This window comes from Leptonychotes weddellii, chromosome 16 (genome assembly GCF_054177405.1).
Source record: "Leptonychotes weddellii isolate Sample4059 chromosome 16, ASM5417740v2, whole genome shotgun sequence".
Taxonomy (NCBI): Eukaryota; Metazoa; Chordata; class Mammalia; order Carnivora; family Phocidae; genus Leptonychotes; species Leptonychotes weddellii.
This window is the reverse complement of record NC_138384.1, coordinates 3523605-3550528: the sequence shown is the minus strand read 5'-3', so window position 1 is coordinate 3550528 and position 26924 is coordinate 3523605. Positions and strand designations below refer to the sequence as shown.

General features: G+C 58.0%; 1 protein-coding gene across 1 annotated transcript in view; it reads left to right on the top strand.

Moving 5' to 3' along the window:
- Positions 1 to 310: 310 nt before the first annotated feature.
- The window catches only part of GSE1 (Gse1 coiled-coil protein), a 329408-nt gene continuing 302794 nt past the window's right edge, over positions 311 to 26924 (top strand). Inside the window, exon 1 of the mRNA XM_081807863.1 lies at positions 311 to 2465. Within this exon, the coding sequence (XP_081663989.1) occupies positions 603 to 2465 (1863 nt within the window). The 5' untranslated portion in view covers positions 311 to 602. The remainder of the gene's footprint in view (positions 2466 to 26924) is intronic.

Below are 26924 nucleotides of genomic sequence, written 5' to 3'. Positions count from 1 at the left end.
CCGCCGCCGCTGCGTTCCGGGCGCGCTCGCCGCGGCGCCGCCGGGGCCTCGGCAGGCCGGGGGGGCGCCCCTGCGAGCGGCCGTGCGCCCGCGCCCGCGCCGGCCGCCCGCCGCCAAACTTCGCGGCGCGCTCATGCCCCAAGTTGGGCGCGGCGGCGGCGGCGGCGGCGGCGGCGGCGGCGGGTGCTGAGGGCGGCCCCGGGCCCCGGGGCGCGGGGCCGGGCGGACGCGGCGCGGCCATGAGCGGGCGGCCGGCGCCGCTCTCCCGCAAGCAGCGGCTCATGGCAGCCGTGGGTGAGCGGGCGGCAGCGGCGGGAGGCGGCGGCGGGGGCGGCGCGCCGCTCTCCTGCTTCATCTGCGGCGGCGGCATCGGACGCGGCAAGGAGCTGAAGCTGCAGGTGAAGCAGCCGGCGGCGGCGGCGGCGGGCGCGGGGACGGCGGCGCAGCCCTTCTTCCCGTTCCTGCAGCAGCAGGAGCCGGCGCCCGGCGCGCGCGAGCTGTGCCCGGCCGACGGCTGCGTGCTGGTGTGCGCCGTGTGCCGCTGCTTCCTGGGCGAGCAGTGGGCCGCGTTCGAGCGCGCCCGCACGCCGGTGGACAAGCGCATGTACTGGCTCAAGCGGCCGCACCAGTGCGACGCGGGCGCGGGCGGGCGCCGTGGGGCCGCCGGGGCCCCCCGCGAGTGGAACGTCGCCTACGCGCTGGGCGGCGCTGCGGGCGACGAGACGCGGGACTCCGAGCTGTCGGAGCTGTCGGACACCGACCCCCTCTCCGAGACGGAGCCGGCCGCGCGCGACGCCGCCAGTCCCCGCCCGGGGCCCGGGCCTCGCGGGGCGCGCTGCCAGGAGTGGAGGCCGGCGCCGGGACCCCCTCCGGGACAGGGCGACGTGGAGGAGGAGGGGGCGCCCTCGAAGCAGCGCGGGGACGGGGAGCCCAAGACCGGCGTGAGGCGCAGGCGGAAGGCCGCCGGGAGGCACTGGGTCCCCGAGGCCCGGGCCAGCGTCCTGAGGGGCATTCAGGACCCTTGGCAAGGCCCTGCCGTGCACGCGGCCCCCGCGGAGGGCATGAAAGGAGTCCCTTCGGGCAGGACCGCCAAGACTCCCGAGAGCAGGCCGCCGGGGGAGCCCCGCGGGAGCTACTGCATGTCCGAGGACAGTGACATCAACATCACCAGCGAGGAAGAGGACCGCAAGGAGCAGCCTCTCCCTGGCCTCAAAGAGAAGGAGAGCGCCGGCGGCGTCCCCTGGGCTTCCCTGGAGAGCAGGGCTGCGCCACCAGAGGGCCTTTGCTGCTACATTTGTGGGTCGGCTCTGGCGCCGGCCTCGCAGCACCAGATCCACGTGCAGAAGCAGGAAAAGCTGGCCCAGGCTCCCTTCTTCCCCTTCTTGTGGCTGCACAGCCCCCCTGCAGGGGCCCAGCCCATCGGCGAGGGCGGCAGCACCCTGGTGTGCCCCTGCTGCTTCTCCTCGCTCATGCAGCAGTGGCAGAACTTCGAGCTGGCCAGCGTGCCCGTCCTGCAGCGGCTCTACGTGGTGCCCCTGAACAGCCATGCGCCCGGCATGGCCTCCAAGGGCAGGAGGCTCCCCAGGGAAGACGGCCCGCCTGCTGGGGCCCTGCCGGAGGCCTGCTACCTCTGTGGGGAGGACTGTACCCAGGATGCCCGGGCAGTGGCCTCCAGGATCGTCAACGGCAGTGCCAGAGGCTCCATGCATTTCCCCTTCCTCAGCCTCTTGCCCTGTCCCCCCAATGCCCGGGGCCCCAACAAGCGCTGTGAGGTCCGAAGCTGCCCCAAGTGCTTCAGCGTCCTGGAGGACGTCTGGGCCCTGTACCGGGCCTGCCAGAACGAGGAGCTTATCACCTCCGTGCAGGGGTTCCTGGGCAGGTACCACCAGGCTTTCTCGGCTTCAGACCCTGCTCTCTCCGAGCCGCCGGCCCCGACCCGGGGCAGCCCGGCGTCCGTCTGCTACATCTGCGGGGCTGAGCTGGGCCCTGGGAAGGAGTTCCAGCTCAACGTGAACCCCTCCAGCCGCCTGGGCGAGAAGGAGCCCTTCTTCCCGTTCCTCACCGTTTACCAGCCCGCCCCGCGTGCCAGGCCTGCTGACTCCACCGGCCTGGTGGCCACCTGCGTCCTGTGCTACCACGACCTGCTGGGCCAGTGGCTGCAACATGAGGCCCGCAACGCCCACCACACCGTCAGCCCCTGGTCGCGGCAGTACGAGGTGGAGACGTTCGTGTGCTTTTTTTGCCAGCAGGAGAAAAAGCGGTGTCTGGGGCTGAAGGCCGTGCGGGTGGCCCGGCTGCCCTTGTTCCTCTATACCCTCCGAGCCAGCCACAGCCTGCTGGTGGACGATGGGCGGCAGCTGATCATCGGCGCCTGCGTGGAGTGCGGGACCCTGGTGTGTGCTGGCCCAGGGCTCGCCCGCCAGGGGCCCGTGGGGTGGAGCTCACCAGTGGCAGCGGCAATGAAGGTAAGTGGCTGTTTTCCCTTCAGCCTCTGTGATTTCAAGCAGGGAAGGAAGACCTGTTATTTTCTGTTCCTCTGTGCGGGGAGGAGGGCGTGCTGATTCTGTGTGATCCGTTCCAGTAGGAGGTGCCCTCCCGGGGGTCCCCGGGCTGGCGCGTGGGGAGTGCGACGGCCTGGCTGAGCCAGGAGGCACGTAGAGTTGGGGGGTTGCGGGGAGTGGTCTGTGGAAGAATAGGGCACTGCTGAAAACAGCAGGCTCGGGCCTGAACTTGAGTGTGTTTGCAGCCGAGTCTGTCAAACAGAGGAAGTTCGGGGCATGTCTGTCATCCGCCTGATAACATTGGTAATTAGTCCAGCCGCGCAGGTCACCGGGAGGTCCCTGTGCTCACCCGGTTGGAAATGCAGCAGAGGTGGTGGTTCCTCTCCACTCTCGAGTGCTGGCCCCACTTAGCTCCGGCAGCTTTCCCCCCAAGTTCACGCTTTTCCTTTGAGACTCTCCAGTTGCTTCACAGCAGATGGAAACAGATTTTCAGACGTGGGGGTTTGGGACCCGGGGGACAGTGGCCTAAACAGACTTTTCCCCTGGTGGGAAGAGAGTCTTTCTTCTCTGCAAGTCAGCTGTGCAGGAGGAAGGCGGAGGGGGTCGGGGGGGCTGGCGTTCGCCCCCTTTATAAGGCGCCTGCCTTCACGCTCCCTGCCCGGGAGGAGCCACACTGGGGCTCAGTTCATTTTGGATCTGGCTTTGTAAAGGCCAGAGCAGGGCCTGCCCTCAGTGGATCTGGGGAAGTAGGTGTTGGTGAGTTGTGATCACCCTGATGATCCTAATCTCCGCTAGAGACCCTCAGAATGGTTTGTTTTAATCAGAGGCCTGTAGTGGGAGCCACTGGTGAGGGGCCAGCAGAGGGCCCTGTGGATGGGGAAGAGTGTCTCTGACTTGTTCGGGGATGATCGTTCCATGCGTTTGAGAGGCTCCTGGTCATGCCTCCCCCTTGTATGTGCGTGTGCACCCGTGCGGAGATTCCTGGGTCATGCGTTCGTTCACGTGGTTGCATCTGTGAAGTGGACACATCCTCCCGCTTCCCTCCAGTGGTTGCCCTGGGCCTTCACACTCTGCCCAGGCTTCCTTCTCTGCCAGTGTCCCTTTCGGACCACAGAGATGTAACTGGGGCCTTTGGTGGGCCCCTCATTCTAAATGGACGCACTGTATCGCTCCCCACCGTGGTGCTGGACTTCTCATTGGCAGCCTGTGGCCGTCCAGCCTGTGGGTTTGTTCCTGGGTATCTGAAGAAGTGAAGTTTCCGGAAGTGCCAGCCGGAGCTGGGAGGTAAGCCTGGCTTTGGAGCAGGATAGACCTGGCTTCCAGTCCTGCCCTGTCTCTTGGCCACTGAGCACCTGAGTGGATGTGTCTCACCCTCCCTGTGCTTGTCTCCTGGGCTGTGGAGTGGAGATCGGGATCGCCTGCCCCTGGAGGGCCAAGTATGCAAACAGATTGGGCATCCAGCTGCCCCCAGAAAGTCAAGTGCCTGGCATACGGTGGGACCCTCCCATCTACCCGACGTGTTGGGCAGGGTTGTCTGGGATATGGGTCAGTCCTCTGCGTGGCTCTCGGTCTGCAGGATGGTTGTGGGTCTCGGGCTTGGGGATGGGGGCGCACGGAGTCATCAGAGCGCTTCCTCTGAGGTTTGCCAGAGTGCTTTTCTGCAGAACATCCACTCTGGGGTGAGTTTTCCTGTGTTGATTTGCTCACTCATCAGGAGTTGATGAGATGCCAAGTGTGGGCCTCCCGGGTAGGAACTGCAGGAAACGGTCCAGCTGGGAAGGTGGCCGCGGAGGGTAGCCCCATGGGGATGAAAACGCAAGCTGGTGTCTGCCCAGAAGGGGTCAGCATGAGTTTGGGAAGGCTGATTGGCTTTCTTGCTTTTGCACCGTTTCTAAAGCAAGTTATTTCGTTTGCTCTTGTGAGGCCTTATTACTCCCATTTTGCGTATGAGTACAATTGAGGCTCAGAGAAGTCAGATGGCGTCGGCAACTGTCACGCAGCCAGTAGAGGAGGCTGGGGTGGGTCTTCAACCTGGGTCTTCCCATCCCTGAGCCCCACTCCGTCCACCCCCTGGCAGAGGTGTAGCCTTGGAAGATGGGTGGGATGCGGTGGAGGGGGGGCTCGGGGGCGGGGTCCAGCAGAATAGGCACGGGAGAGCCCGTGGGGATGAGGGGGAATGAGGTTGCAGTGAACTCCAGGCCTGGGAGTCAGGCACAGGGGAGAGATAAAAAGTCCTTGAAAGAAGGCTTGGAATGCGCCGAACGCGCCGGGAAGAGATCCACCCAGGGCTGGGCCGTGGCAGCAATCCAGGTGGGTGGTGAGGCCAGCGGCCTGGGGGGGGGGGGGCGGGCAGCATTGCGGCTCCCAGGCTCCCACAGCCAGAGGGTGGGAGAAGCATCTACTCCTGCCTAGAGGAGAGCCTGACTGGTCATCAGTAGAAAGCCGGAAATGCAGCCTCCTGCCCTTCCTTCCTCCCGCCCATTCATTTAACAAATGTGATGGAGCGCCTACTCTGAGCCAGGCACTGTTCCAGACGCTGGGGATCTGGTGGCAAGTGCTGCGCCTTCAGTGTCAGGGGGAGGGGTGCGGCGGTGGAGAGCTGTAAACAGAGCAGGACCGGCCCCCGGCGCCAGGGTGGGCACGAGGAGCGAGCGCTGGCCTCGCGGCTGGGGACAAAGCGGGGACTCCCGGGTCCCGCCTGTCTCTGGTGTGTGGTTTGAGGATTCGGGGGGGAGTGGCTCGGGGGCGTTGGCAGGTAGCCCCCGGGAAACTACTGAGCCGGAACGGCATGTTCCGGAACCTCATCGATACCACCTCCTGTGATGGCTCCTGTTGTTCCTGGTCCACGTTCATTCATTAGTGAATCAGCCTGAAACATTAGGAAGAACATGGAGAAAGGGAGAAGGAGAGAAAGGAAAGGAAGGTGTCACCGACACCCTCTGTTTGGATGGTGTTTGCGGCGTTTCCCTCCAGCCGGACTCCTTGCTTCCCGGAGGCGCCCCGTCCCGTAGCCCCCAGATCTCGGAGCTGGCGTCTGGCGCAGCGCTGTGTTGGGGCTGGTGGGGCAGGCTGCAGCCCACCCTCTCGGGGGCCCGGTACCCCCTCCCTGAGGAGGAACGCCAGCGCCTGGGCCCCTCTGTGAAGCCGCCCATGAGACTCTGGGTCGGCATTCACCCAGCCCTCGTTTCAGTGTTTGTTCTGCTGGGAGCCACCTGTGTGACCCGGGGCCAGACTTGCCTTCTCGAAGCACCGGCGAGATGGAGATGACCTTTTTCTGGAAGATTTGCGGTGGGAGCCGCAGGTGCGCAGTAGGAAAATGGGACACGTTCATTCCTTTCTCTCGCTCTGAGGTGCTGGTGACTGGGGGTTGCGTCTCTTGTTGGCTCCCACCTGCTGTGCTGTTGCGGCCTCTGCCCACCCCCCACCTTCCTGCTGGGGGAGGGGGGCTGGGCTGTCCCTCCCTTTAGAGCCCAGGGACGCAGCGGGCCAGGCTGCCAGAGGCGACATCCGGGGACATAATGATGATGATGGTGGCTTCACGGAATGCACTTTGTGTTCCAGACCGTGCCCCACGCTTCCCTTGTATCACTCTTGCTGGATCCTCCTAGCGGCCCTGTTCAGGGAGGTGACACCATCTCCATTCCTTAGCGGAAAAGCAAGTCCAGAGAGGGCAAGCGATTTGCCCAGGGTCACACAGCTAGTAACAGCAGGACCGGCATTGGAGCCAGGAGTCCGGCTCTGGCGTCCGGGCCCCAGCCTCCACTGTCTCTTGCCTTTCTGTCCCCTCTGGGGCTCCCCCTGTGAAGGTGGCAGTGCCCTGGACGGGGGATGGTCCGAATTTCCCCGCACGTGCCTCCCCCACCCCTGGAGCCCTGAGAGGCGGGAGTTAGCTTGCACGGGCCAGAGGCCCTGAAAAGCCCCCACCAGCCGGCCCCGCTATCCTGTCCCCCGCCCCCCTGGTCGCTGCCCAGCTGATAAGTGGTGCCCTTTGTCTCTGCTCCCCACGTCATTGTGCCGGTGTTCAGATTTCAGCCGGGACCTCCTGCTGCGGGTCGTCCCCGATAGGCCTGCTGCGTGATCGATGGGCTTTCCTTGCTTGCCAGTTGGCGGGCCGGCTGTCCTGCCCTCTCCCAGCGACCCAGCGATCCGTCCGGGGAGTGTTCAGGGGAATGGAGCGTGCAGCTGTTTACCTAACCGCACCCTGGCCCCTCACTGCGGGGACACCCAGCCCAGCCCCTGGAGCGTGGCCTCCGAGCCCGGAACAGGTGTTGCTGAGGCCCCTTTCTTTTCTCCACGCTGACATCTGAGGCCTGCAGAGAGCGTCTGTCATTACTCGCCTGTCAGGGCTGGCCCGCACATCTGTTTCCGTGTTTCCCGGCTCTCTGTGCCCCGATGGCTCCCTGCTCTTCAGGACGGGCCTGGCAGCCCCCCTCCCCGGGGCCGGACTCATGGGACACCTAAGCCAGGTGAATGGAGGAGGGAACCTTCTGGAAGGTGCCGGAGGGGGCCGCCCGCCTGGGCCGAAACTGGCACCCTGTCCCTGGGAGCAGCTGACAAATGGCTGGGCTTTGGGCCTTTCTCGAGCTCCGAGCACCTCCTCCGAGGGGAGGGCTGGGCTTTTCTTGGCGGGTTGGGAGCCATCTGCCCAGAGGAGTAAGCTCTCCCGACGCGACTTGTCCTAAACCTGGAGGCGATTGGGGACACCTGGGAAAGAGGAAGCAGAGGCAGAGGATCTCCAAAACTCAGCCTTCCCTGGAAGCAGGGAGGGGCAGGGCGGTAGGGAGGCAGTCTCTGGCCAAGTCCAGAGTCCTCCAAGCTTTCCGGCCCCTTCCCTGCTTAGATCTCTCGGGATCTTACCCTTGGAAGGTTAACTCCCTGTGACTGTCTTTGGAGGGTTTGTAGGCTGTGGGCAGGGTGGCCTCACTGGCACATTTTCTGGGCTGGGGAGGCACCCACATCTAGAGTTCAGGTTCTTCTTCTGCCCCGGGTCCATAGCCTGGTCGGGAAGGTGGAGAGGGGCAATACTTCTGCCCTCTGGGTAGAGTACCCGGGAACTTGAGTTCCAATGGCCACATAGCCCCAGGTGGGACATTCATGGGGGCCATTGTGGAAGGAGCTTCTACTCACCATGTGACCTTTGTGCAGTTTTCCCGTCTGTCCAAATGAAACGTCTGGTCTTCGGGGGTCATGGGCGGTTTGCGTTCCACACATGAGGTCTGACCGGCGGCCGGCACCGTCGAACAGAGTGTCGAGCCTGTGTCCGGACTTGCTGCTAAAATATCCAGTCCTTGGGGTGCCTGGGTGGCTCAGTCGTTGAGCGTCTGCCTTCGGCTCAGGTCATGATCCCAGGGTCCTGGGATCGAGCCCCACATCGGGATCCCTGCTCGGCGGGAGGCCTGCTTCTCCCTCTCCCACTCCCCCTGCTTGTGTTCGCTCTCTCGCTGTGTCTCTGTCAAATAAATAAACGAAATCTTAAAAAAAGATTTAAAAAAAGACCGCCTTGACTGGCGGTCTCTTCTGTGGGGTTAGGAAGGAGAGAGCGCCTTCCTGGGGTCTAGGTTTTCTTTATTTTTCTTTCCTTTTTCCCAGCTGTATTGAGAGAGTTGACACATAACATTGTGTGAGTTGAAGATACAACGTGTTGGTTTGATACATATATGGGTTATAAAATGATCACCACGATCTCACCACGTCGTTACTTTTTCTGTTTTGTGGGGAGAACATTTAAGGTCTACCCCCTTAGCTGCATTCAAGCATGGATACGGTATCAGGAACTGCAGTGACCAGCTGTACATCAGATCCCCGGACTCCCCAGACGTGTGAATCTTATCCCTGGAAGTTTACACCGTCGTTCAGTATCTCCCCCTTTCATGGGGTCTAGGCTTTAAATTCAGGCTAGGATGTGGGGGCCCCCCAAACACCATGATATTCCATCCCATGTTAGGTCAGAAAAACTTCATGGATCGCCTTTTGGGGGGCAACCCTACACCAGGAGGACCAAGCCCACAACCTAATGCCACTTGATGCTGGCTTATTTTTTCAGTATTACGAGCTAATTAGATGTATAGGTTTTGAAAGAAATTCTGGAAGTCCTGTGACAGGGACACAGCTGCAGTTCTGCCTCTCGTCCCTGCTCATTCTTCTACCCTTGTCCAGAGCTGCCCTGGGGAAACACACCTGGAGAACCACACATTCTACCCATGAGATCAACAAATGTTTGCGGCCGACGGTGTGGAATCGGGCAGGCTCTGCCCTTGGGTGCTCGTGTAGGTGGGTGGCAGGGGTTGGTGAAAGGCTCTGGTCGTGATTGTGCAATGTGTTGAGTTCTGCGCTGGGGTCTGCTGGGAGCTCACAGGAGGGTGGGAAACTGGTATGTTCAGGGACGGCTTCCTGGAGGAGGTGACATCTAAGCTGAGCCCTGAAGGCTGAAAAGGACTCAGCCAGGTCAGTGTAGGAGTCATGTGCTCCTGGTAGGGAGAGTATGTGCAAAGGCCTACGTGTGGGGAGTGGGGTTTGCTGGAGAACCTTAAATAGGTTTTTGAAGTGGGAGAGGAGGTGATGCTGTGGGAGTGGTTGGCAGTGACTAGATGTGGGTTTGAATCAATGTGAATTTTATAATACCAGTGACTGGGCCCTACCCCAGCCTATTAAATCAGAATCTCCGAGGGGTGGCCCTGGTGGCTCTGGTATTTTAAAGCTTCTAGAAGATTCCAGCAATGGGGTAAGAACTGCTGATGGAAGCCATTGTAAGCATGGCCCAGGAGTTTGGGACTTTTATCTTGAAAGCTGTGATGGTCACTAAAAGGATTCTGTTCCTTCGTTCTGTCTTTACTAAGCACTTACTGTGTCCCAGGCACCGTTCTGGGCATCAGGATCCAGCCCTGAGTAAACCAGATGGGGCGCAGGGAGGGGCTGAAACAGTAGTCAAAGGAGTGGCCAGGGAGAGGTGGGCGGGCTGGGGGCTGTCACCTGAGCAAGGAGGACGGTCTGGGCAGGGGCCTGAGGTGGGACCTCGGGAGAGCGAGGACGCTGGGGTGCCAGAGGGAGGGCAGGGAGGGGCCGGCCAGGCAGGGCTCTTGCACTGACCTTGAAAAGACATTGTTTTTGTTTAATCTCTTTTTCAATGGAGATATCATTCACATACCATAAAACCCACCCTTCTAAAGTCTACGATTCTGTGACATTTAGTACATTTACAGAGTCATGCAACCCCCAGCACTGTCTACTCCAGAGTGTTTCTGTCACCTCCAAAAGGAGCCTCGTGCCAGTCACTCCCCATCCCCCCAGCCCTGGTGACTGCGAATTCCCTTTGCATTTCGCCCAGGTAGACACCCCTGGAGCAGAACTTCGGGGTCACCTGGTAACTCTTTTTAACAATTTGAGTTCCGCTTTCCCTCTCCGGGTTTTAAGGACACAGTAGGACTTAGGTCGTTCTGTCAGCTCACTGACCAAAGCCACACATCCCATCCTAGGTCTCCAGACACCGAGTTGGTGTTGGAAGACGGGAGTCGGTCTTCTCTCTGGGAGAAGGGTTGGGAAGGGGTCGCCCTTGTTCTTGGGGCTTTTGACTCCAGCCCAGGGAAACCAAAAGTGCTGGATTCCGGTGCGAACACCCACGGTGCCCGCCGCACCCCCGTCTGGGTCTCAGTTTTCCATCTGTAAGATGGGAGCACATGGTGGGCTGGTGGCCGAGCCCCTTGGCGCCTGCACAGCTGCTAAGCTATGGCCATCTCCCCTTTCTGGCCCCGAGAGCGGTGCATAGAGAAGGGCCCTGACGGCGAGGTCTGGCTTGGCTCTGAGTCCGGTGGCTCTCGGGTTCCCTGCCCCAGCACCGGCCACCCCAGCCACGGGCTGCCGCTCTCTGCCGCCGGCCGGGTTGGTCTGGAACCCTGTATGGAAACCCTTGCTGGGTTGGGTTTCCTTCACGTGATGCCAGCAACCTGAAACGAAAGTTGCAAAGGTCCCAGTCAGAACGGGGCTCAGGCGAGCCCGGGCAGGCCTGCTGGGACCCGGGCAGGAGCAGGCACGTCTGGGGGCCCCTGTTTCCCCCGGTGGGCTGTTGGGTGAGAGCCAAGAGGGGAGAGGAAGCAGTGAGTCCACGGAAGACCCCTCAAAGCTCTGGGCCCACCGAGGCCGCGTCTTCCTGCCCACCAGTCAGTATCCTCTGGAGGGCAGAGCCAGTGACAGGGAAGGGCGCAGAGGTTCTGTCCGTCCACCTGGTCCTGATGAAGACACAGCGAGGCCTAGGGAGAGGATGATGGGAACGCCGATGGTCGTCGCAGCACGCTGAGAGCACCCGCTCTGTGCCGGCCGCCCTCCCGTGGTGCCTCGTGCAGCCCTCCACCCGTCTTATAAGGTGGCTTTTCCGATTTTCTTAACGAGGAAATTGAGGGACAGGGGGGAGGTCACTTGCCCAGAGTCGCACAGCTGGCTGGGAAGTCTGGAGCTGGGATTGGACCCGGGCCGTCTGACTCCAGCGCCCAAATGCTTAACTGCTGTGCCACGCTCCCGCCACGATGCCAGGGGGAGCGTGGGACGCCGGGATGTCGCCACATGGGGGGTAACGGTTGGTGGACATGGTGTGTATGGATCAGTGCCGGGAGGGCTGAGGGCCCAGCCAGGACCTGGCCCCGGGGCGGGAATGGGAGTCCGGGAAGGCTGCCTGGAGGAGGGGTCACTGATGGAGGTTCTACAAATGGGCAGGACTTAAATAAATGGTGACATCTAGAGAAGTGTTCACCTTTGGGGGTTTATATGGCAGTAATGCCGTTTTCAAAATGTCCCCATTTTATTCTCCTAACGTATTATTTGGATGTTGCCTGTCAATTGATGACACTCTAGGAACAAACTTCAGTGTTTTAAAGGTATTTTCAGATTGTGTTGTATTTTACCTGAAAAATCTTCCATGCTTCAGGATAGAAAACTTGGAGCAGATGGAAGGTCGCCGCAGGCCAGGTTCAGCTTACCTCTGCTCTCTGGGTCCTGCTGACCTGCTTGGCTCCGTTTTCCACAGCTTCCCACTGATGGGCCATCAGCCCAGGACCCCAGGAGGTCCTGTCACTGGCTCTTCTGCCACCAGCTAACTGGGCAGCCTTGGCTAAGATGCCAGCCTCCTCCCCAGGCTGCCCCTTCCTCCCCTGACCACGGCGGGTGGCGTGAACTGCCCTGTGGGGAGGTGGCATGAGCCCCATTTTTCAGATGAAGAGGCCAAGCCTCATAATTCTGGGAGTTGGGATTGAATTACTAGCAGTAAATGGCGGAGCTGGGCCGCCGGGTGAGAACAGGGTGGTCTGGGGGTGGTCTGGCTCCAGGGCCCGTCCCCCTGCCCGGGGTTAAGCGGCCCTTCCTGGAGATGGTGTGGGCCTGGCAGGGACCTGGCTTTAGCCACACAGGAGGCTGCTGGGGGTCTCCCGGGTGGGCTTCCAGCAAGGGGCTCGGAGGAGGGGTCAGAGTGTTGACACACTGCAGCAGCATTTTATAGGCCGTCCCAGGCCCGTAAACCTCGGCTCCCGGCTTCCAGATGAGAGGGTTCGCAGCCGGGGAGTAAGAGGCTTGTGTGGTTTGGGATGGGCCAGCGACGCAGGCAGGTCGGAGGTGGGCGTGGGCATAGCAGGATGGGGCTGGGGGGGCACAGGGGGTCCCGGTGACCCTTCAGGCGTCAGAGGCTCGGGTGGCCTGAGGGCCTGCTTGTCACTGGCTTGGGCACCAGCCCCTTTCATCCAGTTCCTCTGGGCGGCTGGGCTTCTCAGGCTTGCCGTCTTCCCTTCCAGAGGCCTTTCTCAGAGTCATGTGCTGTTCTTTCTTTTGTGTGGTCATGCGACATCCTGGGGCCGTTGGACAAGGGAGGCCTGGAGTGTTCAGAGCGCAGCTTTATGCTCCTTTCATAGGGCTGCTTGCACCAAGCGCCGAGGGACTGCCAGCCCTGCAGAACGCAGCTCGGCCCCAGGGACCACCCAGGGGGACAGGGTGAAGTGGGCTGGGCGTCCCTGGGCCACTGGCCCTGCAGAACGCACCTCGGCCTGGGGCCATCCAGGGGGACAGGGTGAAGTGGCCTGGGCGTCCCTGGGCCCCCGGCCCTGCAGAACGCAGCTCGGCCCTGGGAGCCACCTGGGGGGGACAGGGTGAAGTGGGCTGGGCGTCCCTGGGCCACTGGCCCTGCAGAACGCAGCTTGACCCCGGGGACCACCCGGGGGGACAGGGTGAAGTGGCCTGGGCGTCCCTGGGCCACCGGCCCTGCAGAACACACCTCTGCCCCTTCTGGGGACCCATGGCCTGGGTCCTTTCTGGCACACATTTCCCCTCTCGTGCAGGAGCTGAGGGTTTGCCTACAGACCTGCACGTCCCCAGCCAAGCAAAAGCTGGCCGCTGGCCTCTGTCCCCTCGGCCCTGCCATGCGGAGAAACCAGGCCTAGTACTGGGGTGGCAAGGTGTCAGACTGTCCCCCAGCGGCCTCTTTCCCCACCTTCTTGCACTCTGTGTGCGAACAGGAGGCTTGGTTGGTGGCCGGACCCTCCTTCTCTTCTTGAAGCTGCAAGAGCTTCTCTTGCCTTTTCAAAACTGGGTAGGGTGGTAGTGGGCCTGGCTTTGTGAGTTCCCGTGCCGTGTGATTGCTGATCGCGTCCCATTAACCGGCGGACCCTGGCCCTGCCTTGCCAGTTACCCGTCACTTGTCAGGGGACTGGACGAACCGGACTTTCCTCAGGGGGGTTTTAAGGACTGGCTTCAGGGCAGGTCCAAGGAAGGCGGGTGGAGGAGACAGGTGTCGCTGGAGGCCGGCTGAGTCAGAAGGCCAGCAGGTCGCTGGGGGTGGCATGAGAGCCCAGGGTGGGGGGCCCTTCTTCCTCTGACATCCCCCCGACCCCCTCCATGTGCACCTGCATCCCCCCGTCACCGTAGCACACTCATCGTCTCTCCCACGCGTTCCCAGACCCTCTCTCTTCCATCCTGTCCCCTCACTGCACACACGCACTCGCCCCAGCTCCCTCCCTGCCCCTCCCCCCCACACGTATTCGTGCTCACAGCCGTGTGCACGCTCGCTGCACCACACTCTCTGAGGGAGGGTGTTAGTAGGTACTACAGTTTGCATTTGTCTCTTCTCCGTTTTAACTTTGTCTGTTGTTATTACTTCATGGATTGGGGGGCTCCTGCTTATTTATGATTTTGTCTTTCTGACGGATTGGCTGTGTCGTCCCAGTGATGTATGCCCCTCTCTCTCTGGCGGTGTCTCGAAGTCCATCTTATCTGGATTAATCCCCATCTGAAAATCAAGGCGCCAGAGGCTCAAATAGGGAAAGTGACTTGCCCAGGGCCACACAGCTGTCAGTGTCAGGGGCAGGATTCATGCTGGTCCAAAGATTTCTCCACCCCAGCAGCTGCTTTGGGACGGTGGGTCTGAGAGGAGCCCCTTCCTGGTAACTTTTTGGGTGCCTGCATTTTGATGTCATCATTGTCAGGCGGCCAGAGCTGTGTCCCCACCCGCCCTCAGCAGAGGACCCCCCAGGAGCCCGGCATCTGGCCTGCAGCCTGCCGGAGCTCAGCTGAGCATGCTTGGAACATACTCTGGAAACTTCTCACCAAACTCTGCTCCGGAGTTCCTAACCCTCCCCACCCCTTTTGGTGAGATTGTTCCGAGTGTGTTGGGCAGACCTTTTGAGTCCTTCCACGGAGAAAGCGTTTCTCTGGGTGGCAGGAGAAATGTCCCCCTCCCTGGCTTCCCTGGTCTGTGGGGGTCTTTTGGAACTTCAGCCGAATCTACCTCCTGGTGGTTTCACCCCAGCCAGGGCCACGGTCTGGAGCTCCTTGGGGGCTCCGCGCTGGTGGCCTAGCAGCTCCCCGGTTCCGGGGGAGAGCTGCTGCCTTCCCCGGGGTATTCTGGGAAACTCTGGGGCCTTGCAGGGAGCCTGGGGGGACGTTGCCTAGGAGATGTGTGTATGGGGGATTGACACAGGGGGGTGCCTTTGCTGTGGGCTGTATATCGGGGGCATCAGCTAGGATGGTGGCTGGGTCTATCCAGCAGGGTTTCACAGAGCCCCTACTATGTGCGAGATGCTGCAGAATGAGGGAGGCAGGGCACCCGGCGGGAAGGACCACGATCGTGCCCGCCGGAGGGTGTGAACGCTGTCACTTACCCGCTCCTTCTAGAAGCCATCCATCGTAAACACATTACCGTTTTACGTACTACCGGGCCAGAAAGCATGCTGCCTGTGAAGCCGACGCCCCACCCGCTGTACGATTCCTCCTGCTTGCGGAGAGGTTCCAGTGTGAAACAGAGTGCGGGCCTTTGGATCCGTGAGACGCAGGGACACGTGTGTGTGATGATGATGATGATGATGATCAGAAGTAGCAGTGACAGTTCTGACAGGGAGACCTTATCTTACCGACCCTGTGAGTGAGGGAAGGTGGCTGTCATCTCTCCTGCTGGGCCCCTTGGTGACTTTGCAGGGACTCAACAAGGTTGGTCCCCCTGAGCCGGGATCGGGCCCTAGTTGGGTTCGATGCCGCGACATGGCCACACCCAGCACCGTGAGGGAGCCATGCCCCTCGAGGTGGATGCCTCTTGCCCCTGTCACCTCTGGGTCCAGGGCTGGGGAGCAGGGAGCAGTCTTGCTGACAGGCTGGCTCTGTGGCATGCAGGTGTCCAGGGCTCTGGGCCCCAGGGGGCATGATGGAATCGCTCGTGATTCTGGCTGCAGTGGCCCCGGGAGCAGAACCCGGCGTCAGCAGAAGCTGGGAGCTGCGTGGCCCCGGGGCCTGGCTGGGGGAGGGGCGGGAGCAGGGCCAGGCTGTGCCCCCCCACCTCCCCACTGCCCTGCTGGGGCCGCTGCCCACTGGACCGAGGTTCCAGGGAGGGTCTGGGCACCACCGGCCAGGCCGAGAGCCCTGCAGACCTAGGAACCTTCCTGCTCTGGGGAGAGAGAGACAAGGACATGAGACACTTGCCTCCCAGATTCTTCCCCTTGGGAAGGGCTGCTCCGCTCTGTCCCATCCGCCTCTCCAGCCATCCGTCCAAAAGCGGTGGGGTAAGCACCGTGTCAACCCTCTGAGACTGATGGGGAAACCAAGGCTGCAGGTGGGGTGATGCTGGTCTGCTCTCAGTGGGCGGCTAGTGCGGTTTGGCTAACAGCGATCTGAAGTCCCACCTTGGCAGCCTCCCCTGCTACCCATGTGGGCCTCAGCACGTCCCTTTCCCTGTCTGAGCCTCACGCCCCTCACCCATATGCCAGGACAGTCTCAAGACCTCCCTCCTAGGGACTTAAGCAGGCAGAGTCCCTTATGAAGGGCCTGGCGAGCCGTCAAGACTCCAGAAGTGGTGACTAGTTACTGGGAGCAGAGGAAGGAGGAGAAGGAGGAATCTGAGGCCCCGCTCACAGCCCTGGCCTCGAGGGCCCCTGGAATGAACATGCCCTGTGCCCCTTGCTCCTACCCACAAGCTCCGACCAGGCCGTGCATAGCCCATAGCAGCAGCTCCTGGTTAATCTCCCGTGAGCCTTGGCGGCAGCTCTAGAAAATTCCGGCCCTGTTTAAAATGACCACCGGCCTCCGTTGTCCAAGAGGAGGCAGTTTGGGGGATGGGAAACCTGGAAGTAGAGCCCGGAGCACCTGGGCCCTGAGCTCCCGTCATTCCTTCTCTGGGCTCCCTGTGCTCATCTGAGAGATGAAAGGGGCATTCGGGTGGATGGTCCTTCTCGGGACTCCAGGCCCCAAGAACACCCACGTTGGCCTTTGGTGGCAGTCAGCAGGTACATGCCACCTGACTGCTTGTCTGTCTGTCTGTGGGGCCTGTTTCCACATCTGTACATGGGAATCACGGATGTGTATGTGTCACAGAGTACACGCTCCATAAATGTTGGCTCTTAACTGTTTTTGTTGTCATTCAGTTTCCTCCCCAGTCCTCCGCATTCCAGAGAGCTGAGCTGTGAACCTCAAACACACAGGGGTCTGGACCCTGTTAGTGGAACGAGGTAAACCGGGAGGGGCCGCATGGGGGTCAGGCCCCAGGAAGGCGGACACTGTAGAGTCGAGTTAGAAGAATTTACAGAGACCCACTATTCTCAATGCTATATCCCCATTCTCACGTGCACATTTGTTAACCCTCAGAACTCCATGCAGAGTCTGATGCATGGATGCGTTTTTCTGGGGAGAGGATCAGTAATTCTTATCAGACTCTCACAGGGTTGTGTGGCCCCCAAAGGTAAAGAGCCACTGTTACAGGTGCACTTACCTGTACACACACTGGTAAGCACTATGCGTGTGAGCCAGCTCCTCATTATTCCCCGAGACCACCACACTTGTTCCCATCCTTATGTCTTGACACCTGCTCGCTCTTCCACTTTTCTGCCTGTTTCCTGCTCCAGGAGGCCTTCTCTGCTAACTTCTTCCAGCCAAAGGTACTCCTCTCTCCTGGCTGCCCTAGGCACTTGTCTGTATGCACCTTTTTCACACTTGCTAATAAATGATCACTTTCTTATATGTGGTCTCATGTGGTCTTCTGAGCGCCTCACACGGGTGAGCCCTGTCTCTCCTACTAGATAGAGAAAGTAGCTGAAATTGGAATTTGTATCCCTTGACCCTCCACTGGTTTTTCTTTTATGTATTGATTCCTCACCAGCCCATGGGCGTGGCATTCCTGAGGAGTGCCATGGCTGGCAGAAGCACGGTTGGCAAGATCAAAGTCTCAGAGAAGTAGGAGCCGGAGTGGGGAGGAGCGAGAGAAACAATGAAGATGGCATTAAGTGTAAGTCTTTAAAAACCACCATAAATTAAAGTTCTAGGAGACATCTCTGCCAACACAAACCAGCTTTGTCCACATTTAAAAAACAACTCCATTCGCTAACCTTTTCCTGAATTCTGTTCTTTGGTGGATAAGAGACTTGGCCACCATCTTGATGTGCTGAGAGAGACTTCTCCCGTGAGGTTTATTTCTTCTTGAGTCTGTTCTGGTAATTAATGTTTTTCAGGGAACTTACCCATTACATCCATGTAGTCAAGTCAATGGGCGTCACTTCTTAATAATATTCCCTTAGTGTTTTTCTAATGTCTGTAAGTTCTGTAGTGATGTCCCCTCTTTGGTGATACTGGTAGTCCGTGCCTTCTCTTTTTCATCTTGATCCACCTAGCTAGAGGTTTATGAATTTGATTGATCTCCTAAAAGGTTTATATTTAAGAGACTGTGCCTTTTTGAAGTTTTTTAACCAGCCCATTTGGCCTTGAAATGTAAAGTCTTTTGTGCTTGCAGCCTCTCTTGCTCTATTTTTGTAAGACTAGATGAAATGTTCGTGAGACCACTAGGCTTTTTCCAGGTTATTAATGCTTACGGGAACATTTTCCATGACTGATCTCCTCTCTCTGTGTTGAGTCAGTAGAAGTGAAAGCAATTTCTGTCTATCAACCCACCCTCGTGACCTCCGTGGTAGTCAAGGCAGTGTGTCCTTGTGCCTCAGGAGACTTTATCCAGCCTTGCATAAGTAAGAAAGATACTAGACTTATGTGTTTGTTAATGCAGAAGAGAAAACTGCATTGTCTTAGAACCACAGATTGTGAAGGATTGACGGCTCTCTCTAATATATTAGTGGTTGTCTTACTTGGAACATACGGACCTAATAATGTTGTGTTTCATTTCTTATTATACAAAGTATTTACCATTAGAAAGTTCTGTGTTCTCCCATGCCACAAAGTATCTTTTATCTGTCACACAGATAAAATTTGCCACAAAGTATATTTTATCTGTAAACATGATTGAAGCCTCTGTTTCTTTTGTCTTTGCGTTTATGGCACATCTCAAGAGTGTCTCTTCAGAATCCTAGGACTGGGAGGAAGCATAGTGATTCTTGAGTGCAACAGCCCTCACTTTGTCAAAGACTCCGAGGCTTGGGGAGGGGAAGGGACTGACCCGTGAACGCGGGGCATGTCAGAGGCTGAGGCAGGTGCTGGTGCCCTGGGACATCTCCGCTTCGTCAGCCAAGGCTGTCCCTCTGGGGACAGGTATCTTGATCTGTTTGCATTCTCAACTTGAGGGGCCATGGGATCCCCAGAGCCAGGTACAAAGGGGGCTCATGAGGGTGAGGCCAGATGGCGGCCAGCATCCTTCTGCAAACCTACCGCCCCTCCCATCTCCGGGGCCACCTTGTGTCCTCACAGAGCCATGGGAGTAGTGGAGAGGGAGAGAGAATCTTAAGCAGACTCCATGCCCAGTGCAGAGCCCGATGCGGGGCTCAATCTCACCACCCTGAGATCATGACCTGGGCTGACATCAAGAGTTGGGCGCTTAACCGGCTGAGCCATCCAGGCGCCCCCTTTTAAAAAGAACTTTTTTTAGCAGCAGTTTCATTGAGATACAATTTGCATGCCATCAAATTTACCCTTTTGAAGTGTGCAATTCAGCGGTCTTATTATACTCGCACAATTGGGCAACCATCACTACTGTCTAATGGTAGAACATTTTTCATCACCCCTGAAAGACACCCTGTCCTCCTCTCCCCGAAGTCCCCAGCATCCACGACTCTGTCTCTCTGGATGGGCCCGTTCTGGACACTCGATGTAGATGGAACCGCATGACAAGTGGCCTTTTGTGTCGGGCTTCTTCAGCTTAGTGAAGTGTTGTCAAGATTCATCCGTGGTGACGGCAGATATCGGCACCTCACTCCCTGTTTATGGCTGAGTGATACTCCGGCGTGTGGATGTGCTGTGTGTTCGGTCCGTTCATCTGCCAGTGGGCATTTAGACTGTTTCCGCCCTTTGGCTGTTGTGACAAATGCTTCTGTGAACATCCATGTCCAGGTTTTTGTGCGAATGTGTTTTTTTTTCCCTCCTGGGTGTATACCTAGGAGTGGCATGGCCGAGTCCGGTCCTAACTGTACTTAACCATTCAGGGAACTGCTGGGTTGTTTCCAGAGCGGCCACAGAGGTTCTGCCTCCCACCAGCAACGTGGGGGGATTCTTATGTGCGACTTGCTTTTAAATGAGGAGCAGGGCAGGTGGGCAGTTTTATATATCAGGACACATTCAATAAATATTAAGGTTCTTTTCCATTCTTGAGCCTTCAAGATTAAATTCTCAAAAGAGAATTTAAATACTTTTTTTTTCAATTTTAAAGGGACAGATCCCACTCCAACACTTACTGTGTGGTCTTGAGCAAGTCCCTTTCCTTCTCTGTGCCTTATTGTCTTCATCTGTAAAACATTTGTGATCGGATCAGCCTCCAAGAGGCGGTTGGGTGGATTAATGCATGTAAAGCGCTTAGTGTAGTCTCAGGCAGTAAGTGCTGTTATTTCTACATTATGTTTGCGTTATTGTTGGAGGGCTTGGGGGACGTACAGAGGAGAACAAAGGAGAAGTTCTTCCCCAGTCCAGAGGCAGCTACTGTCCCCACTGTCATGGTTTCCTCCTGTGCATGGTCCGCACCTTCTCTCTACCAAGTCGAGATGAACCTCTCTGTACAGCTGTTCATCTTGCTCCTACGCAGTGTTCTAGCATAAACATTTCCCAAAGTTGTTCTAAGCGCCATTTTAATATCTGGGTGTTAGACCCCAGGGAGAAGGGCCATGCCTTACTGCCCCCCGCCGCCCAGCCCCGAGTGAACCATCAGGCAGATGGGAGCTGTGGATGCAGCCCTGAAATGTGGTTAAGGCAATGCTGCAGAAGCATTTTAGCTGGAGAAGAGCTTCCTGAGCTCGTGACGGGCCCTCGCCGTGGGTGTGCGAGCCTGGCCTGGAAGGACCGAGCTCCTGAAGTCTCTGGAGCCTGTCGGTGTGGGTGTGGGTGGGAACATGCCCGGGAAGAGGCGGGAGGCGGCACCAAGGAATCAGGGGCAGCTTACCTGACAGCCTTGAGTCTTTGCCTGAAGTCTAACATGTTCTGTGCTGAAAATGCAGACAATAGAGCCAGAAAGGAAGTGATAGAAGTCCCCCGAAGTTCCGTAACCCAGGGCTTCCAGCCATTTTCTCTGTGCATATGCACGGGCGTGCACACGCGCTGCTGTTGGTGAGAACCACACTGTGTGCTGTTTTCACGCATCGTTTCCACGTGGGGTATCGTGCATGTCTCCTAGTGGGGCTAAGACTGGGGCCTTTGGAGCAAGGTGCTTGGTTCCCATCTGGGCTGTACTCCTTACTAGCTGTGTGTTCTTGGGCTAGTTACATCACCTCTCTGTGCTGTAATGTCCCGATCGGTAAAGTGGGATAATAGCAGCGTCCATATGGAAGATGGGGCAGACTAGAATGTGTTAGAGCAGAGTACCAGCTGTCTGACCCAGAGCCCTCATGGCACGTAGCCTCCTTGGAGGAGAGGAGTTTCATTGGCTACATAGTGACCCCCGGTCATCTGTTGCTGGATACCCAGGTTGTTTCTGGATTTTCCCAGATGTGAACTGCTCTGCAGTAAGCCTTCTGGAACCGCATCTGCCCCTCAGAGGCCTCCACCCTGGCCCTGTCCCCAGCCCCAGCCCCAGCCCCCACCCTTTGGTTCTAACTGAGTGGCCTCATGGACTGCCCTCGTGAGGCGGCGGGGAGCCGGGGGGCCTCCTGGCCTCTCTGCTAGCCGTGCTGCAAGTGGCCCGAGGGGTGTGAGACCAGGAGGGGCAAATTGTCTTTGGCAGCCTCTGAGCGACTTCCCTGGACCGGCTATCTGTGGGCAAGGACCGGGACCCGAGGCAGCGGGCAGGGCCGGAGGCAGCCCGTCCCGCACCTGGGCCTCTGCTGGAAGGCGCCTCCGCCCTTCTGGGAAAGGGGTGGGATTTGGGTAAATGCCTTCCCAAACAAGAAGGGTTCTGCCGGCATGCCTGCTCCCCACCTGGCTCCAGCTGCCCGGCTTTCTGCTCCCCAGCACCTGGCAGCTCCTGACCAAGCCCCTGCTGCTGAGAGGGCACAGGAGGCCCCCCTCCCCTGCTGATGGTGTCCCCAGCAAACCGTCTCCAAGGAGGGCATTTCTCTGGGCTCTTAAGGCTTTATCAAAAGAATAAGGAAAAATATTGAACACCTACTGTGTGCTCCATATTGTCTTCCACCGACTCCGTTCTTCAAGGTTTTTTGGTGCACACCCACTGTGTGGGGAGGCAGCCCAGAGGGAATGATAAATACACCCTCTTGTTGAATATCTGTAATGTCCCCAGGCTATAGGTGTGAGCCTGCTTTATTTTAAAAAACTCATTTTGAGATCGTCGTGGATTTACATATAGTTGTGAGAAAGAACAGAGAGAGATCTCATGTACCCTTCACCTCATTTCCCCCAGTGGTTACATCTTGCGTAACTACAGCCCAGTGTCACCAGCAGGATATTGACCTTGACACAATCTACCGATCTCGTTCAGATTTCCCTGGTGTGACACGTACATGCGTGTGTGTCTCTGTGTGTGTGCTGTCTTTGTGCGTGTGCATGTCTCTGTGGCCTGTTTGATTTTACAGGGAGGAAGTGAGGTTCAGGGTCAAGCCCTTGCCCAGGACCAGTCCGCCGGGGTGCAGCAGAGCTGGGCTCCATGTCCAGGCATTCTGACTCCACATCCCTGAATTACTCTGGGAAAACAAGGTCACATTTACTCTTTGCTGGGTTCTTGGACTCGGTAACCCCACCAGTCTCTGCTGCAGTTCTGAGCTGAAAACCCAGACAGGCTAGACTCGTAACATGTTGGTGCTGAGCTGCTGGCCTCTCTGTTTCACAGACAAGAACACTGTGGCTCAGAGAAGCTGACAGTTTGCCTAATGTCCCCCAGCTAGGTGGTCAGGGGCTGATCTGAGTCTCTTCCCTCCCAAGTCTGCATGTGGCAGTGACCGCAATGAACTTCATTTTCCAAGAGGTGAAAGGACAGAAGACACTGTTGATCACAAGTACCAGGCTCAGGATTCAGATCAGTTAGTTACCGGGAAGATAGCAGGGGGGCATTTGGGAAAGTTTCTGGGCAGGAGGTGACCTCGGACACTTAGCATGTCCCCAAGTGTGTGCCAAGGAACACTAATGACTCAGGTGTTGAGGCGACTCTTTTTTCCTTGCTCATCTATGTTTGGGAACAGTAGGTTGAAGAAATCTATACTGTGTTGTGTGCTGCAGGACTTAGCAGTGCCTTTAATGCTCTGATGTTCACTCTGACCCTCTAGAGGGAGGACGGATTGCCATTCTGCACAGTGTATTTCAGGAACTGCTTGATAAGACACGCTGCCACATGAGATTCTCAGTGTTCAGGACATCCATAGCTCTGGTGAGGCTGGTTGTGGGGCCAGCAGCCCTCAGATGAATGTGGAGGCTCTTGCCCAGCACAGGAAACACTAAGAAGTGACATGACGTGTGGGAAGTGGGATGCAGATCTGTCCACCCACCGTGATCACAGCCACGTGCCTCTGCGTATGTGGACAAGGAGGGGAAGTCAGCTATCTTAGGTCGACAAAATTTCAGGTGATTTATTATTTTTAATATAAGATTTTTCTTTCTTAAACCAACAAAGGAGGTTGGGCTCCATTCACTGGGGCAATAAAAAGCCATTGTGTGTTTGAACCAAGGGTTGAAGGCGACCTAACAAAAGCGGTTTTAAGAGAAGAATTTTTCTATGTGGCGTTGGGCGGGCAAGCTGGAAGGAAGAGGGGGACAGGCAGAGACCGCTGGGAGCCGGCTGCCATGGCCCTGGCCTGGGCTGGGGTGGTGCCCGAGAAGGGAGACCTGGATGCGACCTCACAGCTCTGTGGTTTCCTGAGGCCCAGAGAGGTTATGTCACTTGCTTTGAGTCACACAGCGGATGGTCTGCAGAGCCGGGACTTGGATACAGCTCTGTGATTTCAGAGTCTTGGAACATTACCACATGGCGCGTAGCTGTCTTCATCTGCATTACATTTTCGCCAGCATTTGGGGTATGTACTGCTAATCTACGCTCTAGAAAACACGACTCGTGTGTGCATGCGTGTGTGAGTGTGTGTGTTTGGGGGCGGGGGGGGGGGATGCGGAGAATCAGGATGTCCGCTGCAGTGCGACCCCATGCATGTCTCCCTGACGGAGAACATTCAGGATGCCCAGGCCCCTGCAGCACACCGACCATCACGGGAAGGACACAGACAATGAGATGCTCTGCCCTGTTTTAAGAGTCAGCAGCGACTTTCCAGTCACTTCTGGTCTGTAGGCCCTCGTTGGGTGCTTTTGGGGCCAGAAACGCTTCTGGATTTTTCAGCCCCATAGACAGTTGCTTTTGTGTGGAGGCTGTATTTTATATAACACTCGGCGGGGCCCGGGCAGCCCCCTGTCGTCAGCCACCATGGTGCATCTGCGTGAGACATGTGAATGTTCACAGCCGGTGGGGAAAGAGCAGCGGGTACAGCTGGCCTCCGGGCCAGGCGGGCTTCGCTGCCAAAGGGGTGAAGAAGACTTTGGGTCTCCAGAACTTTTGGACTTGGGGGCTCGGGGGAAGGGTTTGGGGATCAGTGTTGAGCAGATGCGCATTCATGGCTGAGTCCTGGATATGGGCGAATCTCGGTTTCGGTGACCGGGAGAGAATGTCCCTCTCTGGGACTTTTCCACGATTGAGAAGCATGGGGAGGGAGCAGCATCCGATCGTAAACACGGGCGGCGGCGGGGTCAGGTAGCAGAGAGCAAGGAAAACGATGGATTTGTTATTCCCATATCCCTGCATTGTATGACTGCAGTGAGTGTGTGTGTTCCTTCTTACATTTTAGGGAGAAAAGGAGAAAATGGCCCCCAGGATGAACCCCCCCAGCCCCCCCCAGTTGCTGGCAGCCAAGCCTGCCCGGACCTTGAGCAGCTACATAAATTCACCCAGCAGCAGGTCACCGCCCTGCACAAATGCTCCCCAGTGGCACTGGGAGGGAGTCCCGGAGGCCGCGTGTTTAGACGGGGTGGGACCTGCTGGAATTTGCATTCCCTCATTCAGAAGCTAAATGGATCTTTTATTAAGATCAGCAAAATCCATTTTTAACTGAATTTGAAGGTCACCCTGTGCTGCGGTTTCTTCCGAGAACGGTGAGGGTGACTGTGCGCTTGAGGACTGGCCACCAGCCTTGGAGTGGGCCACATGGTGTCGGGAGTCCCAAGACCCCAGTATGGGACCCAGCGGCCATCTGGTGCCCCTGGGCCAGCAGCTTACTTCCTGCGGGGTCAGATGAGGGATTGGATGTGATTCATCCACTGACCAACCCTCTCCTGGGCACCTACTGTGTGCCAAGCACAGGGGAGGACCAGACCGGGTCCCGAGGAGTGTGGAGCCTGGCAGGAAAGCTGGACAGATGGACAGACAATTCCAGGACAGGGGAATGAGGGCTGGGCTAGGGGTCAGTGTTCGGGGGAAAGACTGTGAGAACACAGTGAGGCCCCCCTGTTCACTTGGGGAGGGGCAGGCCAGGCTTTGTCGCTTTCAAATCCCGCATCCATATCCTCGTTTAGGGCCAGAAACCCAAGAGAAGACAGCATGTCAAACTGCGGTTCTAGAAGATGAAAGCAGGAGCTATATTGCTCTCTGGCTGCCAGTGGTCATGACCGCACCAGGCCCTAGGCAGGGCTAAAGTAAATACCCCTGTACGCCGGGTCCTTTGGCAGTTTTCTCTCTGGATCAAGGCCATGTGTCACGCAGGTCAAGAACCTGGTCATGGTGTCCCCGTTCCGTGTCAACTTGGAGCGAGCCCCTTAATCGAGTGCCTCTGTCTCCTGGTTCGAGAGCTGGAAAATTCTAAGGGCCCCCATCCTGTTCAGGCTGAGAGGCCGAGGCCCGGGGTACAAGGGGGGCGTGCCCGGGGCTGGCCCTAGGCTCTGCGCGGAGCAGAAGGCAAGCGTGATTGTCTTAAAGTGTGTCTCTCCCGTGCCTTTGATGTGTGGTGAGTGCGTAGGGCACTTTCTAGATGCAATCGATGACCTACGAAATTTGCTTTCTCTAAGAAGACATCAGTTTTTACCTCCTGCCGAGAGTACCTTTGTGATTGGGGACCCGTCACATGCTGGGATGCTCAGGCAGGGCCATCGGGGTCCTTGCTCCTGTTCCCGTTCCTGGGGCGTGCGTCTGCCTATAGAGAGGTCCCACCTCCCGGGACGGCAGCCCTGCTGGTCTGGGCCTGTAGTCTCCCGCCCCCCTTCGTCCCTCCTCTCTGCCCTAACCCTCAGGCCCACAGAACATCCAGGAAAGGAGCCTGCGTGTCCCTTGATAGAAAAGGGCAGGCGCATCTGCTGGGGCCTGGGGAAGAAGTGGCGGCCGACGGGGGGGTTGGGAAGGAGGTGGCCCCGAGTCCTGTTGGCCAGAGTCCTGGCCTGGGGAGGAGCGCCGACTGCTCTGCCTGTAGGAGGACCTGGCGGCTTTAGAGGTGCTGTGGGCTTCCCCCCCCCCCGAAAACTCTGGACGCCACTGAGGAGCATTGCAGAGAACCGCCCCCCACCTCCCGGCACCCCCATGCCCCAGCTCCCTGCTCTCTGGGCTTGGGTCTCCGCACTGCCTTCCTGGCCGGGCCTCCTCTGGGTGGGCAAAGTATGAGCTGGGGTGTGGGGTTCCTTCTGTCCCCTGGTGGGGCATTGAGAGTACATAACAGAGGGTCCTGCTATGTGTTCTCTCAAAGGCCTCCTGGCTTAACCGCAAAAAGAGGCAAGTTTGTTCAAGACTCCCTTCCTTCATTTCTGTGTAAATACACAGTTTTGGTTTTCTTTTTTTTTTGTCTGTCAGAAAGCGTTTCAGGTAGGAACTCGGAGTTCGGGCCTCTTAGCTTTTTCTCTCTGAGATCTAAGTTTGGGAGTTCGGGATCCAAAAAGGATGAAACAGGGCATTCTGTCCAGAGGGCATACTTTGCCCACCTCGCCGTGGGCAGTGGGCAGCGGGGAGGGGTTTGAGCCAGAGCACGATGTGACCAGAGGTGAAGCAGGCCCGGGTGGTAGCCAGGAGAGCAGGGAGGAGGCTACTGCATAAGTCTGAGCATGGACGGCCGCCGGGGGATGGGACAAGCCGGGCTTGGAGACAGGCTCCTAGGCTGGGAGCTGTGACCACCTGCTCTATCTGACTCTGCCCTGTTCTGTTTTCTCCTAAGTAAAAATAGCTAGGACTGTCACCCTTCCCTCTGCCGTTTGAGGACAGTCCCACCTTCTTCCCTGCCTGCTCCCTGACACCTTGTCACTCTCTTCCTCCCCTTTCCTTCCACCTTCAGATATACTTGGGTTTCATTTTTGTCACTAGCAGGTGCTTGTCCTTGCGGGCCAATTTTATCCTTCCCTATGAGGCTCCGGGGTCCCTCGGGGCAGGGACCTCTTGAAAGAACCCTTGGGTGTCTTCCCTTACCCCAGCGTCAGGCAGCCAGGCCAATGACACAGTGATTTACTGTCATCTTGTTATAATGGGTTTAATTAATAAATGTGGGGCGTTTTCCCGAGGGCTTCGGTCTCATTGTCCCAGCGGCTGCCCGTCCTCTCTGTGTCAGGAGCAGGGAAACAAGGAAACTGCTCAGAGGGGTCATTGGGCTGGCCCCC